Genomic DNA, 16,930 nt, shown 5'->3' on the forward strand with positions numbered 1-16,930 from the left:
TGTTTTACTTTTGATCTATTAAGAGTTCTTGCCACCTTAATCTGTCCCATATTGTGGTACTGCCAACATGTGGGAGGAGTTGTGACTAACCTGCCACCAAGGAGTTAAGAGAGACTCTAGTTAAATGTCACCTGCTGTTCTCTGCATGGCCACTAAACCACCCCTAATGACAGGCAGAAAGGCCTTCTCCTCAGGGTCTGATAAAGAATGAAACCATGTTGCTTCTTCTTTTGACAATTCTGTTGACTGAAAGTGCACTACGTGCCAACCACTTACTCCAAACCTGCCCCCTACCTCCTGCTGCATACCCATGGTGTCCCTTGGAGCATGCACCACATCTGCGGCAGCATCGGGTCACTGACCTCTACGTCAGGTATTGGTGGCACCTTCCACCTTTCTTCTGTTCAGTTTCTCTCTTATATGTTGGAGTTTACTTCCCTGGGTGCCTTGACCTGGATAGCCCAGGTGAGCCTGCACTTTTCAGATCCCAGAAGCTAAGCACAGGGGTCATGTTGTAGAAAAAGTGCTGGAGGAACTCATTAGCATAACTCATTAGCATAACTCATCCACATATGCCACGCCCCTTGACATCACTGGAAATGTTTCATTAGCATAACTGATTTGCATATGCCACATCCCCTGGCATTTTTTTATCATATTTGTATTCTGCCCTCCCTGCAAGCAGGCTCAGGGCAGATCACCTATCCAGGCTGTTTTGGGCCCAATCCTGGCCATTCAGGGCCAAAATTGGGCCCAAAATGGCAAAAAGGGGCTGAAAATGGCCGAAAAGGGGCCCAAAATGGTCAGGATCGGGCTGCTGCTGAGCAGGAGAGTGATCCACCACTTGTCAGAGGCCCGATCTGGGCCGTTCTGGCCCCAATCCAGGACGAAACGGGCCCAAAATGTCCGAGAGTCAGGTAGGCGGGGCCACCTTCCATGTGACTTCTTTGGGGAACTGCCAGAACTGCGTTCCTGCGCGTTCCCCCTCGAAATGAGTCCTGGATGAGTCCTTTTCAGTCCTTTTCCTGAAACCATTTGGATTAATAATTTGCCACAGAGTATCCAGAGGCTTTGGGGAGCGTCTCACATAAACTAGATGGCTTTCAGCATTGTAACAGGGGGTGTTTGAACTATCCTGCGCATGGACCATCCTGTGGTAATTTCCAGCCTAAATCAGGCTCTAGAGACAGGCCTCACAAGAAGCTATTCCCAGGAAATTCCTGTAACTGTGAAAACATTTCCTCCCCCCTCCCCATCTTGAATTAACTTGACTTTCCATCCTGCATACCGGAGCGGGGTTTAACATGTGAGGATCGAGCCCTGTTGACGACAACGAGATGAGGCTGGTTCACACCAGCTGAGAGATTTGGCTTTGGGATTAAGGGATTCAAATATTGAAAGTGCTTTTTAAAACAATCGGATCAAATTAGCTGGATTAATGAGTGTCATGGGAATCTATGCCCAAAATACAGCGGGGAGGAGGAAATACGGTTCCCCTCGTTCCATTCTGCACAGAGGTTTCAGAGCTCAGGTTTTTCCCTCCTTCCTTTTGTCTTGTTGATCTCTGCTAGGTTAATTCACATATTTACGTTCCATTGACTGATCCATCCATCTCTTTCTCTCCCTCTTGCCCTGATCATTTTCTCTGTCTCCGTTCACAAGTGTCCATACCAGTCAGTTTTTTTCAAATCCGAAAGAGCTGATCTAGGAACACGGCTAACTTGCTAGGCTTTGGTTACAGCTCTTGAGATGGAAACCAATAGTTCGGGCAGAATTCTATGTACCTCAGGGCCCAAACATGTGATTCATTGATATGTTGTAGTTTTGCACGTCATTGTAGTATGGCTTGACTGGTAGCATGAAAAACCATGGACCATATCAAGTTGCCTGCTCACAGCCCAGATATCTCTTTAAACATCCCAAAACAGACCCTGCTTTTTTGCGGTCTTCTTTCACTGGTCCTGTTGCAACATGTTCCACCCCCCACCAGCCCTTTTCATGCATTACAGTTTTGGTGCTCCTATAACCTTTTCAATAGAATTGCCATTTTCTGTGAATAGGGCAACATGCATATTTTCCAGTTTGAGTATGTGCAATTGAACACCCATGTTTGTTGCAAGTATATGTTGGTGCACGCCAAAGCTGGAAAATACACACATGAATTGCCTAGGGTTGCCAGTCTCCAGGTGGAGCTTGGAAATCTTCTAGACTTATAACTTATCTCCAGACTACAGACATCAATTCTCCTGGAGAAAATGGCTGCTTTGGAGGGTGGACTCTATGGCATTCTACTCCACTGAAGTCCCTCTGCTCCCAAACCCAGCCCTCCCCAGGCTCCACCCTGAAATTTCCAAGAAATTCCCAAACTAGAGTTGGCGACCCTAGCATTGCCCTATTAACACAAAAGGGCAATCGTATGTATCAGGAAGAATTCATGTAGTGCGTGTTCTGAAATGCCAGGGAGGAACATCAAAAATGTGATGACTGAAAAAGGCTTTCCTTTGCTATGGTGGGAGAGGAGGATGAATGCGGGGACTGGTGGAGTAATGGAGAAGAATGTGAAGCAGCTGTGTGTTCCCCCAAGTGTCTCAGAATGCTACAGGTAGGATCCTCAAACTCCAGTCAGGCACTCATACAGGCCTGCACAAACAAGATGGTTTTGTGCATAGGTTTTGGATTTCATTTTTTCATGTGGCAAATCCTCAGGGCGGTGGAGATCAACCCAACAAAGTTCTGTTGGCCTTTTCAACTAAAAAATTAGAAACCCACGCAGACCTGTGTCAGTGAGTTCTCAAATTATTCCTCACACAGAATAGGTGTTCCAGGGGGGATAGAATACAAGGCCATTATTCTTCCTCTTGAGGAATTCAGTTATTGATCTTGGATGTTCTTAGGGTTTCCAGTTCCAGGTTGATAAGTTCCTGAAGGTTTGGGGGTGGATCCTGGGGAGCACAGGTTTGAGGGAGGTAAGGAGCTTTACCGGGGTATAATACCATAGGGTCCATCCTCCAAAGCAGCCATTTTCTCCAGAAGAAATTATTTCCATAGTCTGGAGATCAATGGTAAGATCTCCAGGACCCACTTGGAGGTTGGCAAGCCTAGATGTAATGCATCTGGTGAACATCAGGAAATCTGATAGGAAGCCTTTCTCATCTTGGATCTGCTGGGTTTGGTTTAAACTCCAGCTTAATTTTTCAGGAGAAAAAATTTAGAGGCTCGTTTTGTTAAATTATTTCTATGACATGTTTCCAGCACCACGGGGGAAAAAAAACAAACGTCTAGGGGCAGAGAGAGATAAAAGAGGGGAAGGCTGAGGAGGACTTGGCCAATGGAGCCATGGGGATCTGTAGATGTTTGATGCATCCGATTGAAGTGCCAGTGAGAAGTCATGGGTGACTCCAGGCCTGAGCAGCGCCATCCCACCCTGTGGGTGAGGGGGCGGGAGGCTGTGGTAGCAGATTCCCTCACAGCGCCAGCGATGAGGCAAGCTCTCCAACTGCTGATATGTAGGTCATGCTCAGCCTCACAGCTGCAGCTGATCCAATTTGCTGGCTGTGTGCACGCGCACGCGTGCATGTGTGTGTGAGTGAATATATGTGTGGATGGGAATGAAAGACACTCCAAGAACTGACAAAACACAGAGATTCCTATTCCTCCATCTCTTTGTGTCTCGCCTCATTATTTTTTGTCTTCTCTGCATTCTGATTTGCCCTTCCTCTCAGCTTCAGATAAAAGAGAGCTCTGTGTGGATATTATTCAGTGCTGCACAAAAGGAACTCTGCACAATCCCAGAGGCACCCTCTTCATTATTATGCTTCACGTGCTTTAGAGCTGAGGCTTAGCACTGAAGGTTCTGGCATTAAGCACTGACTCATAAAACCTTGACCTTCCTATAAAGTCTAACTGACATGACAGAACATGTCAACTTACATGTGTGTGATTAAAAAACAAACAGAACTCCTACTATTGCTCTGCACATGTGAAAAACAAAAAAACTAGTTTTTAAATGTTTCTGAATCTATAGTTACAATTGTAGTGAACCAGTTTCGTGTAGTTGTTAGAGAGTTGAACTAGAATGGAACACGTAGGGTTGAATCCCCACTCTGCCGTGAAAGATCCTGGGAAATTTAGGCCAGTCACATGTTTTCAGCCTAACCTACCTCACAGGGTTGTTGTGATGATATTTGATTTATTTATTTGCTTCAGTGCTATCCCACCATTCTCCTCAGTGGGGACCAGAAAGCAGCTCCTCTTTTCCATTTTGTGGCAACAGTATGCGCTTGGACACAACACTTGACTGATGGGCGTGAGGATGTGTGGGTACTGGGATACCCAGATGTTGGCTGGATGAGTGTAAACAGGGATAGAGAGCAGATTTCTAGGAGCAAAAGAGGGAATGGACAAAAGACGGGTGACTGAATAACTGGACAGAATAGGGGTTTTTGAAATGGAGCGATGGGTGGGTGGGTAGATGAATGGTAGTGTGGGGATGGAAGAAGCATGGAATTATGTAGCCACTAGTTATCTGTATCTGCATGTACAATTATACAGTGGCTTCTGGTAAACACTGTATGCACAAAAAATAGATGGTTAGGTGTGCCCTCATTCTTACGTCTGTTGATGCCTTCAGGCCTGGAGTGAACTGACCCCCACCCACTCCAGCCACTACCCTCCTCCCCCTGCCCTTCCAGCTGCCGTGAACGCAGATTGTGGTGTCTAAGCCTGAGGCAAATTGTCAGATTGCCTGTAATCTGTTTGTTTGTGTGTTTGCAGGACAGGTTGGGGAGGGCATAAGAGGCAGGGAAACAGTTCCCTCCATCACATCTCTTGTGGTGGCGCCTCAGGCAGTACCAACCATCAAGGGAAGGTTTTGGCAGCTGTCTTCTGAGCTTGGGTAGAGCAGCTCTGGGGTGTGTGTGTGTGTGTGTGTGTGTGAGAGAGAGAGAGAGAGAGAAATTTGCCATGGTCCAGTGAGGTCCCACTGCACTCTCTCTGTTTTCTTAAGGCAGGTATGTGTATTTGTGTCTATAGAAAACTGGAAGAATCCACAGTTTTCTGTATGGGTGTGCAGTATCATTCTTTATACTTTGTCTAAGGAGATTCTAGGCTAGACCTTAATACCCAAAGAATAGATTGTTTTTATTTTGTGACAGCGAAATAAAACAACAGTACTAAAATTCCTGGCTTAGTGTTTCCAAAACCTTCAAATTCTGTCCAATAAAACTGTGCACAATGATCTCATAAAAACTCTTCAACAAAAGAAGCTAATCCTATCCTGCTGCACTGAATAGTGTTTACACCCAGATAAGTTCGCATAGGATTGCGGCCTTGATTTTCGTGCTTTATCCTCAACCCAACAACTACGGCATTTTGGATATTGTTGTTATTCCTTTATCTCACTTTACTAAATTTTCAAAATCCTTCTCATTTTGAGGGAAGAAACCTTACAGCATTAAAGGGAAATAAATGGAAAGAGCGTCATAGTTTTTTTAAAAAAAGGTTCCTAAAACCCCAAAGATCACAATCAAATATGTACGACCTCATAAAAATTCATCAAATAGTTCCTAGAAGAAGAACATCTTTCATGTTTTCTGTGGAACTGGAGGCTCTGACTGAGGCAGGCCTTTTTATGCATTTTTAATATTCATATCTTGCCTTACCTTTTTGAAAGAAAAAAAGCCCGAAGGCAGTTATCAGCGTAGTCAGTATAAAATACAATCAACTTCAAAAAAGCAGTGAGATGTACACAGCATAACATAGGTGCAGACAGGGGCTTTCTCAACTTTTTTTCAAGCTGGTTAGATCCAGTGCAAAGTAGGATAGAAAGAACTCCCTCCCCCCCCCCACCCCAACTGAGGTAGGAGAAGAGGGTGGTCCATGAAGGAAGCATGTTTTGCAGGGGTGGAGTTGTAAATGTATGTTTGTTGGAGATATCGGAACTGGGGCAGGATAGAAGACATCAGTAAGTAGATAACAGCAGGGATGTATTTGCTAGAGGCTATTTGGGATAGTAAACGGAAGGCATAATTGATTCATCCTTTGTTTGCACATTTTTTTAAAATGAGGACTAGAAACATGCCCGAAGTAGGAGAGATTTGCAGTTCTTGTCTGATGTGGCCAGTATTGGTCATTCCTGTTTTTTTAACCATAGAATGTCTATGAGCCAAAGATCTATTGTCCCCTTTCTTTGACAGTTGTGTCTCTGTTCACTTGTAGGCATTGCTGTTTCTGGCTAGCATCTCGGGTCTATGCTTTGCTATCAGCTTGGTTCTCATCTGTGTCTACCTGATCCGCTTCTGCTGTTGCAGCAACGAAGATGATGAGGAAACCAAGACTCAAAGAGTTTGCTGCGTCACCTGGAGCTGTGTGGCGGCCGTTATCATCTGCTGGTAATTTTTAAAATATCCTGTTCCTCACATTCCCTAGATACAGCCCGTCAGTCCTAGCTTTACAATGGTGACCTTTGAGGGTGGGATGGTAGAGAGACTGGCAGCAGAGCCCAGACTCCATGTGCCACTTTGTAAGTACAGAGAGTTACAGTCTGCAGGCTTGAGATGCTTGAGTTCCGCTGCTTGGCTGTACCACCATAAAGATGGCTTGTAGGTATGGTTGCCAAGTCCAGCTTAGATAATGTGTGATTTGGGGGTGGTGTTAGGGAGAATGTAATGCTGGGGGTGTGATGAAGGAGTCTACCCTCCAAAGCTGTCGTTTTCTCCAGGGGAACGGATCTCTATGATCTGGAGATCAATTGTAATTCCTGGAGATCTCCGGACCCCACACTGAGATTGGTAACTAAGGTTACCACTGTGGGAGTCAACGCTCGGCAATGTGAGTGGCTTCCACTCTTGTTCAGTGGAGCAGTGGGGAAAAAAGGTGTGTGTGGGGGGGTTGCCCAATGCCATTTCCTCCAATCTCCATCCCCCAAATACTCCTGGCTGGCAACCCTATCGGTAACTCTGCCTACAGATGCACTGGAGCCCGAAGTCCAGCAGGATCAGGTGACCTGAGAAGCCAGTTAGGTTCCCGTCTGGCTCGGTATAATTACTGGCTCCCTGCAGGCCACTCTTGCCTTCAGCAGCTTGAGTGCTGGAGACTGCCGGAGGCTACTAAGTGACCTGCCTTCTAGCCACCAGCTGAGAAAAAGGGCCTGCAATTTTTTCCTCCTTTTGTTTTCAGTCCTCATGAATGTGAAAGGTTTTTTTTTTAATTGGCAAACAGAGGATTGTGCTATCATCCACGTGTGTCTACCATCCCAAATAGCCTCCGTAGGGTTGCCAGGTCTTCCTAACCTTCCCGGTGAGAGGGGGGGACCTGAGATGTACGTTTGTGAACATGCACTCAGGGCCGGTGCCAGGGTTTCTGGTGCCTGAGGCAAGATACCTACTTGCGCCCCTCGCCCCGTGCGCATGTGCAAAGCACGTGCGTGCTCCGGCCCTGAGCAATGACATCACTTGTGTCATCACGCAGGAGCGTCCCCCTCACCTGAGGCGGGCGGCAGCAGAGAAGGGGCAGGGAGGCAGCTCGCTTCCCCGCTTGCTGCCGCGCTGCCTGGGCACCCAGCTCACCGGAAGCTGAGACGAGGCACGCGGCAGCAGCGAAGGGGTGGAGAGGCAAGCAGGGACACAGCCCACTTCTGGGTTGGGGGGGGTCATTGGGGGGCTGGCAGGGCGCTTCCTTCAGAGTTCAGCACTCGAGGCGGCTGCTGGCACCTCCTCCATGTGCCGGGCCTGCATGCACTCCCTGGGGTGGTGTGATGATGTCACTTCTGGGAAGTAAAGTCATTGCACAGGGCCCAGGTGTGCTCCTGCACTTCTCAGTGAGCCAATTTGGGCCTGCTGCAAAGCGCAGGAGCACTCCCAGGATGGTGCTATGATGTCACTCCTGGGAGTGAGATTGTCACATCACCCCAGGAGCAAGCCCGGGAGGCCTGTTCCCCTGACTTCCCCCCACCCACCGCCCACATGAGTAGTGGCAGAGAGTGGGGACAAGGGATTGCCCCACCCTCACTGAGGGACCTGGCAGGCCTAACTAGGGTTACCATCTTCAGGTTGGGATATGCCTGGAGATTTGGAGGTAGAACTTGTGAAGAGCAGGGTTTGGGGAGGGAAACGGGGGGTCAGGAGGCATACTGCCATAGAGTTCACCCTCTAAAGCAGCCATTTTCTCCAGGGGAACTGATCTCTGTTTTTTGGACATCAGGTGTAATTCTGCGAGATCTCCACGTCCTAGATTGGCAACCTTACCTGAGGTACCACCTGTAGTTGCCTCCCTGCTGCTTGCTCACTCTGAGGTGGCTTGTAACTAGGGTTGCCAGTCCTTCTCACCTCCTGCTGGGAGGGTAGGGACATCTGGCACTCACCTTGCACCGTTCACCAGGATCCTCTTTGTGCACGCACACCACAGGGCTGATGCAATGACAACACTTCCAGAAGTGATGTCACCGTGCCACTAGCACAAGTGCTCCCATGCTCTGCAGTGGGCCAATACAGCCTGTTTGGGGCCCAGACTGGTCCCAAACAAAGCACGGGAACACTCTCGTGGCCAGCGCGACAATGTCACTTCCAGAAATGACATCACTGTGCCTGTTGGGGGTGCGCATGCAGCGTGCATTCCAGAGTTGCCTGCCTGCCTGTGGTGGTGGGCCACCCCCAGGATTGCCACCTCCCGCCGATAGCTGGGTGATCAACAGATGAGCGGATAAATTCCCAGGAGTTTCCAGGCACCTGGAAACTCTACTTGTAACACAGTATTTCCAGGGTATATGCTTTCTAGAATCAAGCTCCCTTCGTATCTGATGAACGGAGCTTGACTCTGAGAAGCTTATATCCTTGAAATTTTGTTGGTCTTTAAGGAGCTATTGGACTCGAATCTTGCTGTTCTACTGCTGACCAACATGGCTACCCACTTGAAGCTATTGTCAGTACTGTGGCACTATACATGTAGCAGAACTGTCACTCTTAGAGAACCCATAGTAAAGATGCCATCTTATCTCTCAAGTCACTTCACATTTTTCATATGGGCATGCACTTTACACAGCTGTCTAAAACTTTCTACTCTCTAACTCATTTCCTTAATCCACTGCCTGAGGTAAAATTTCATGCTACCTTTTGGCAGGGCCTGCTTGGTTTCGTAGTTCCTCAATTCTCCATCCGAACTATGTCATCTGGGACTGGGAACAGAGCTGGATGGAGAAAGTCCTTTCACCCCCATTTCCCAAGGTGTGAAAGCCTATCAATCAGTGGCACCCTTACAAAGCTCAAAAACCTGTCTGCTCAGCATCCCCCTCATCCAGACATTAACCCCCTGGAAAACGATTGCTCTCCCTTGCTTCTTGAAGCCCTCCGACGCTTCACTCCCGCCTCTCAACTAGATGTCCATTCATTCCCCATCAACTCCACCCCCTTTTCTGAACTGAAGCCACAAAGGGCCTCTTGTTCCACCGGAAGAATAAGAAATTGTGTCTCATTCTCTCTGTCCCGTCACCGCCTTACCAGGCCTCTTTGTCTGTTTGTTATTCCAGGCCTTGCACTCCTACAAAATCCCTGCCAATTCCACTTGTCTCTGCTACCATTGCCTCTCCCTGTTGCCTCCCCCCACCCCAACTTTTCTGTGATGCACAGGACTGAACTGCCTTCCACTGCCCCCAAAGCAAAAAACCCAGGACCCAAGAACTGCATACCTTCTAGTATTCTACTGATGAAAACAGGGACATATCTATGCCACTGGTGAAGAACACACTGCGTTTTTTCAAATGAGCAATTTTCTCAGGAAAAACTGGGTCTGTGACGTTGCAGCAAAAGCCGGCTGTGCCCAGTGCTAATTGGCTAATGTTGCACGACATCCATAACCCACCTCTGCTCCTCATCCCCAGGGCAATCTTGCAACTCTTATTTTTAATTAATTGCATTTTTATAAAATAAACAAGGCAATATTGTACTTATAAAAAACAGAAGAGGCAAGCTGCTTGCCTGATGTGTGAAGAGAAGGGGAAATCAGCAGATAAACTAGAATACCATTCACTTGTTCTCTGTGATTTACACTGTAAAGGCAGAATGAAACTAGGCTCTTCCTCTGGGAGAAAAAAAATCTTCTATGAGTGCTGGTTTGATGCTGCATCTGCACTCTGTACACATACCTCTTTCCTCTCTCCAAAGATCACTACCTGAGTATCTGCCTCCTCCGTGCAGTTACACTTGGCTGAAGGCTATTCTCTGCACTTTGTAATCTTTTATTCTGCAAGAGCCCTGTCCGTGTTTCTAAAGCATGATGTGTTAACAAACCGATAGCGACAGTTTTCATAAGAACACAAGAAGAACCTTGCTGGATCAGACCAATGGGTAATCATGTCCAAGCTCTGGTTTCTTGCAGTGGCCAACCAGATCCCATGGAAGGCCTGTGACAGGAACACAGAGGCCAATGCCTGTTGTTGCCTCCACCCACCCCAGCAATTGGCAGAAGTTCCCCAGTTCAAAACATGGAGGTTCCGTGGCTAATTGCCATGGATGGATCTATCCCCCATGAATTTCCTTTTGGGAAGGAAAAAAATAAGCTTAGAAATGATGGACAGACTATATGGTTTTCCTTATAGAATAGCTGCAACTCAATCATGCTTTGCAACACTGTGGGGGGAGGGGAGTTGGAAAGAAATTGAGGCCCCTGGTTCATCTAGCTTAGTGCTGTCTACTCTGCCAGATAGCAGATCTCCAGAGTGCTGCTGGGAAATTCAGCCTTAACATCTTCCAGAGACCTTTTAACAGGGGGTGTCATGTTTTGAACCTAGGGCTGATTCTGCACACGTTGAATAATGCACCTTCAATGCACTTTATCAATCGTTTGAGGTGGATTTTTTTGTTCCGCGCACAAAAAAATCCGTTCCAAATGATCTATAAAGAGGATTGGAAGTGCATTATCCAACGTATGCTGAATCACTCTAGGTCTTTGTCCATGTGAAGCACTGAGCCACAGCCAGGGCTTTTTTTCTGGGAAAAGAGGTGGTGGAACTCAGTGGGTTGCCCTCGGAGAAAATGGTCACATGGCTGGTGGCCCCGCCTCCTGATCTCCAGACAGAGGAGAGTTTAGACCTAGGCTTGTCAACTCTGGGTTGGGACATTTCTGGAGATTTGGGAGTGGAACCTTGGGAGGCCAGGGTTTGGGGAGCAGAGGGACCCTGGCGGGGTACAATGCCATCAACTCCACCTTCCAAAGCAGCCACTTTCTCCAGGGAACTGATTTCGGTCGTCTGGAGAGCAGCTGTAATTCCAGGAGACTTCCAGGCTCTACTTGGAAGTTGGAAATCCTAATTAGACCTTTCCCAGACAACTAAGGAGAGCATCTGGAAAGGTCCTCAGACCTTATCCCTTTTCTTTGGCTATCTAGAAAACTTGTTTTCTAGATCCTCAAAACTTTTTCTAACTTGTTGAATCCTTTTTCCAACCCACAAGACACTGTTCCTGTCCAACAAACCTAGGAGCTCTGAATCTAAAGTGTCCCACTGTTTTAACCTATTATCTACCCTCTCTTTAGATGGTGGCTGCTGTGTATTTCTCTTTTGCTGCTCCTTGTGGACCCATACATGGTTGGGAGGGACAGTGAAATGGTCTCCAAATCAGTATTATATTAATAATAACAGTGTCCTGGATCCTTTCATTCCTCTGAGAACACCTCTGTATTGGCTGCAACTTTCTTTTTTTCCCATCAGGAGTTGTCCTTAACTATAGGGAGAGGGGAAAATATATATAACAGGCAAGACTTACAGCGCCTTTAATTAAACAGACACGGTGTCAGGTTCTTTTAAGTTCAGAGAGTGTTGGATGTGACTTGCCCAGACAAAAGAGATCAGTAGAGGTTCCATTTGATTCCTGGATTTCTCGCTCAAAAATAGACTTCAAAAGCAGTCGGCAGATAAGGAAAGAGGACCTGTTCTGCCCATCCAAAACTAATTTGAACTTGCAAAATGATAATGAGATCTTCACTGACACTGACACCGACACCACAGGCTCTTTTATTTATCTGTTCAGGGCCTTTATATGCTGCCTTTCCACTAACCAAACGGTGATCACAGCCTTTCACATCACACTCGAAATCAGCAACACAATAAAACCATCAAACAACGGAAAAAGCGTACAGTTTGAAACAACAAGAATATCATCATTAAAACTTCAGCTTTAAAAGTCCAGCACAGTGATAAACCCATAAAATAGTCGAATATCAGCATTCAAGACTACAGTTCACCTATAAATGCCTTCTGGAATGAGAATGACTTAACTTGACATCTGAAGGTAAGGACTAAAGAAGCCCGACAAATATACTGGGCATAGTCCGGGGGGGGGGGGAGTCCGGTCTCTGCATCTGGTCTTATTGCTTCTCTTACCATCGCTACAAACAGCAGGGCAAAGGATCTAGGTACATATGGATGGAGGTAGTCTTTTAGGTACCTGGATCCTAAACCGCTTAATGGCCTTACAGGTCATTGCTAGTACTGTGAGTTGTGCCTAGAAGCAAAATGGAAAGCAGTGGAAGTGACACAATATTGGGTGGGTTCCCTTTCTATCTCCTATGAATCAATTTAGCTTCTGAATACTCCTTAAAGGCAGCACCTATGTACAGTACATTACAGTAGTCCAACCTGGATGTTACTAAGGGCCAAGCTACAAGTGACGAATGACACAGGTTGGACACTTGTCAACTTCCCTCAAGTTTTGATGGGAAATGTAGGCATCCTGGTCTTGCAGCTTGGCTCTCCGACTGCTGTCAAATAGATTTTTCAACTGTCACTTGTCCAACATTCCACCAAGCTGCCTACATTTCCCATCAAAACTTGAGGGAAGCTGACAAGTGTCCAACCTGTGTCAGGCGTCACTTGTAGTTTGGCCCTAAGGCACACATAACTGTGGCTAGATCTGTTCTGCTTAAGAATGGCCACAGCTAAATCACCCTAAACTGACAAAATACACTGCCTGCATTTCAATTGTTTTTCTGAAATCTAGTAGAAGAGATTGCTAAATAGCATCTTGAGAACAATGAATTCCAATTGGCCTCACCTCATGTTAAATAGCATGTCAGACAAGATGGAACCCTGTAGTCTAGCATCATTACCATCTGGGATCTGCTCGTTAGAAACCTGGGGCCCCTGGAAAATGGTCCCATTTTAATCCAAAAGGCTCCTGTGGTTAATGGTACTGAAAGCTGCTGAGAAATCCAAAAGACCCAACAAGAATTCATGCCCCCTGACTATTTCCTGATGCAAGTCATCTACCACAACAACCAAAGCAGTTTCCATCTGGAATCCCAGCCAGAAGCCATATTGAAAAAGTTTCAGATTTATTTATTTTGTTATTTATAGTCTTCCTTTCTCACTGAGACTCAAGATGGATTACATAGTGTAAGCCAATATGATCAAGGGTTGGGACAGTCAATAAACAATAAATCCAATAAACAATACAGTAGAAATTTGAAAACGAGCAGAAATCTGATAAGCTGCCCCATCTGGAATATTCCCTGTGTTAAACCACTATGAGCTCCAACTGCATTGTCACCTCCTTCGCAGCAAGTGCTATTTGCCCTTTGACAAATGCCAGTGGATGAACTATTGCACACGTAATACAAAAATACCTGGAAGTGCTTGTGGAATTGATATAGTTAGGAGGTTCATTCTAAGGCTACGAAAGCTGGTGTCCCCAGTCTGGCACGTCAGCTTTTCCTGGAAGATCATCCCACAACCAGGAGATCATTGGGCACCCCTCAATAGCTTGCCCCCTCTAGATCCACATGCTGAAAAAATTATCAGGGATCTCTATAACAGAGGGTCAAATAGGAGAGAATCTTATCCTATAGCATCTTCTTAGCCTATAGCATCTCCAGCATAACCCAGGCTTTGGACCCATAGCCCCATCTCTGTCCAGTGTTCCCACTTTCTCAGCAGGAAAAATCAAATCCCATCCTTCCCTCTCCCCCCCCCCAGAACACCCCATCCCTGTCCTGATTTGACAAGGGTCGCATCGGGGTCCATTCCCAGCCGCTTTGGGAACAAGCCCAGCAACCACAAAAAGAAGGCTCCCATTCATGCCAAGACTGTACCCATTCATGGACTGAACAATGGTTCCACTGTGTCCTTGGCCCCAATTGGGGTAGGTTGGGGGTGGGGAAGGATTGCTTAAAGAGCCCCTGCCCCACATCACAATACTTCCAAATCCTTCCAGCAGCAAAGAGCCCCAACAATGGAGGCAGATTGGCCCATGGCGCGAGGAACAAAAAGCTGTTGCTAAGGAGTTGCTAAGAACTGGCTTCGGCCTAATAGCTAGGCCTGCGCTTTACATACATGCTGCACTGTTTATGCTAATGGCGTTTTGTTGCCCTCACCTTGCTGCGACATTAGTTACTTGTTACCCTTGTGAGTGACAGCTCAGGGTCATGGTTCAAGACTGGGTGAAGTGAGGATATTCATTATTAGATTGCCAGACTCAGAACAAAGCAAAACTCCTGTGCGCTGTTAACAGTTGTTGCAAAGGGGAGAATATCGGCAGGTGCCGCTTCTTCCATCATGGCAGCAGAAACAGCAAGAGCCAATGTCTTTCCATTGATGTTGCTGTTAAAGGAGAGAGATCTTGGGAGGTGGGGTGATTTTTAATGTATTGCTTGTCTCTGCAATGAACAATTTTTCTCCTGGGTTGGTAGCTTTCCACACAACACTGGGTGTAGGGTCACCAACCTCCAAGTGGGGCCTGGCAATCTCCTAGAATTATAACTGATCTTCAGGCTACAGAGATCAGTTCCCCTGAAGAAACTGGCTGGAGGGTGGACTGTATGGCATTATATTCTGCTGAAGACCCTCCCCTCCCCAATGCTCCTTCCCTAGACTCCACCTCCAAATTTCCAGGAATTTCCTAACCCAGAGTTGGCAATCCTATTCTGGGGAGAATAAAATGTGCATGGTGGAGAAAAATTGGGGCATGGTCTGCCCAGCCTACATTCCTCTGTTGGAAAGCATGCATAGGTCTGACTCCCTGCAAGTGTACACATATAGGCATTTCCCCATACAATCAAGAACCGTGAAAAAAGAAGGATTCTCACACCTGGGGAGAGATCCCTGATCTTGTACAGTTATACATGCATGGCACTTATGCATACCTTCTGGTTACATGTGCAAAGATTAGGGTGGAGCTTGTCGCTGTAATTCCATCTATTTTCTACATGTGTTTCTTCTGCCTGAAAATCTAATGAAAAGCCCTCCAGTTTTCTAATTAATGAACATTCCAATTACAAAACTGTGATCATAGCCAAGGATGTTTTCTTGGCTGCATAGAGTTCATAGGAAAACAGAATTAACTGTGAGTGAGCCAAGAAAGTTAGCTAAAGGTAAAGGACAAACAGCAACACAGGACATGCATTTAACCAGCTCCCTATATAGTTTTTAAAATAAAAAAAATAGTCATGGGAGGCTGAAATTAAAAGTGGAGGAATGATTTAGGGAGGGCTTCTTCACCCTTTCTCCTCCAGCCATTGATTCCATTTCAAAATTGCCTTCCCATGCTGTTTTTTAAACTCTTATTGCAGAGGCAAAGTCCTCTATCATTTCCCCCTTGGGCAGAAAACCTCTTTGGGAAGAGGGGTGATTTTGATCAGAGGAAAGTCAAAGGGGAAAGGGTAAGGTAGTTCCTCTCCCCCCATTCTTCAACTCAAATCACAGCCTTCCCTGGCTGCCTTTTATTTAACAAAGCCCCTTCTTGCAATATATTGGGAATCTATTATAAGCATCTTCTTTTGCTCTAAAACATTCCCTGCCCTTGTAGACTATTATCTGTTGATGCCTCTAAATCTTGATTGTGGAAACAGCCCTTGCTCAAAGCAATATATTTGAGCTATGAATGAGCTGGGATTTGAATCTAGTCCTCTGAAATCCAAATTCAGAATGCTTAGTCACTGGACCATGTCAGCTCCAAGCTTATCTGCTCTGATTTCAATAACAATAATAATAACGATGGTTGTTGTGGGTTTTCCGGGCTGTATTGCCGTGGTCTTGGCATTGTAGTTCCTGACGTTTCGCCAGCAGCTGTGGCTGGCATCTTCAGAGGTGTAGCACCAAAAGCGTCAGGAACTACAATGCAGCCCGGAAAACCCACAACAACCATCGTTCTCCGGCCGTGAAAGCCTTCGACAATACATCAATAATAATAACATTCGACTTATATACCGCCCTTCAGGACAACTTAACGCCCACTCAGAGCAGTTTACAAAGTATGTTGTTATTATCCCCACAACAAAACACCTTGTGAGGTGGGAGGGGCTGAGAGAGCTCCTAGAATCTGTGACTGACTCAAGGTCACCCAGCTGGCTTCAAGTGGAGGAGTGGGGAATCAAACCCGGCTCTCCAGATTAGAGTCCTGCGATCTTAAACACTACACCAATCTGGGATGAAACAGACTAACCTGGGGTGAAACAGACTAACTTTTGATCAATTCTTAGTTTTCAGTGATTTAGAAATAAATTATTGTATATATATTTTTCGGACAGCAGTCTAATTAAAGAAATCTCAAATAATTGTATGTTTTAATTGATTAATCAATAATTGAATGAGTCTGCTTATGAAAAACAATCGCAGTGACGGAAAAACACTTTGGCCGTTTCCACATGGCTTACCTTTTGCCAGAACACAGCATGTTCTTGCGCGAAATTGTGTGATAACAGCATGTTTTCGCGCGAAATCGCACGATAACAGCATCTTCCTGGTGCGATTTCACGCATGAAGACGCTGTGTTCTGGCGAAAGGTAAGCTGTGTGGAAACAGCCCAGGTTTCACAATGGCATGTGATGTTGCACTAGACCTCATCATAGAAGAAGTCATTCCTCATTCTTATAGGAGAGAATGCCTCTTCTAAAATGGCACCAGTCATCCACAATTTTAATAAGCTCTTGTACTAGAAATAATTATCTT

The 16,930-nt window shown here is 46.2% G+C and overlaps 1 protein-coding gene across 1 annotated transcript in view; it reads left to right on the forward strand.

Moving 5' to 3' along the window:
* The window catches only part of TTYH1 (tweety family member 1), a 66,580-nt gene that overhangs the window by 3,690 nt on the left and 45,960 nt on the right, over positions 1 to 16,930 (forward strand). The window contains exon 2 of the mRNA XM_054995506.1: positions 6,217 to 6,389. Coding sequence (XP_054851481.1) covers positions 6,217 to 6,389 — 173 coding nt within the window. The remainder of the gene's footprint in view (positions 1 to 6,216; positions 6,390 to 16,930) is intronic.

This window comes from Eublepharis macularius, chromosome 12 (genome assembly GCF_028583425.1).
Source record: "Eublepharis macularius isolate TG4126 chromosome 12, MPM_Emac_v1.0, whole genome shotgun sequence".
Classification (NCBI taxonomy): Eukaryota; Metazoa; Chordata; class Lepidosauria; order Squamata; family Eublepharidae; genus Eublepharis; species Eublepharis macularius.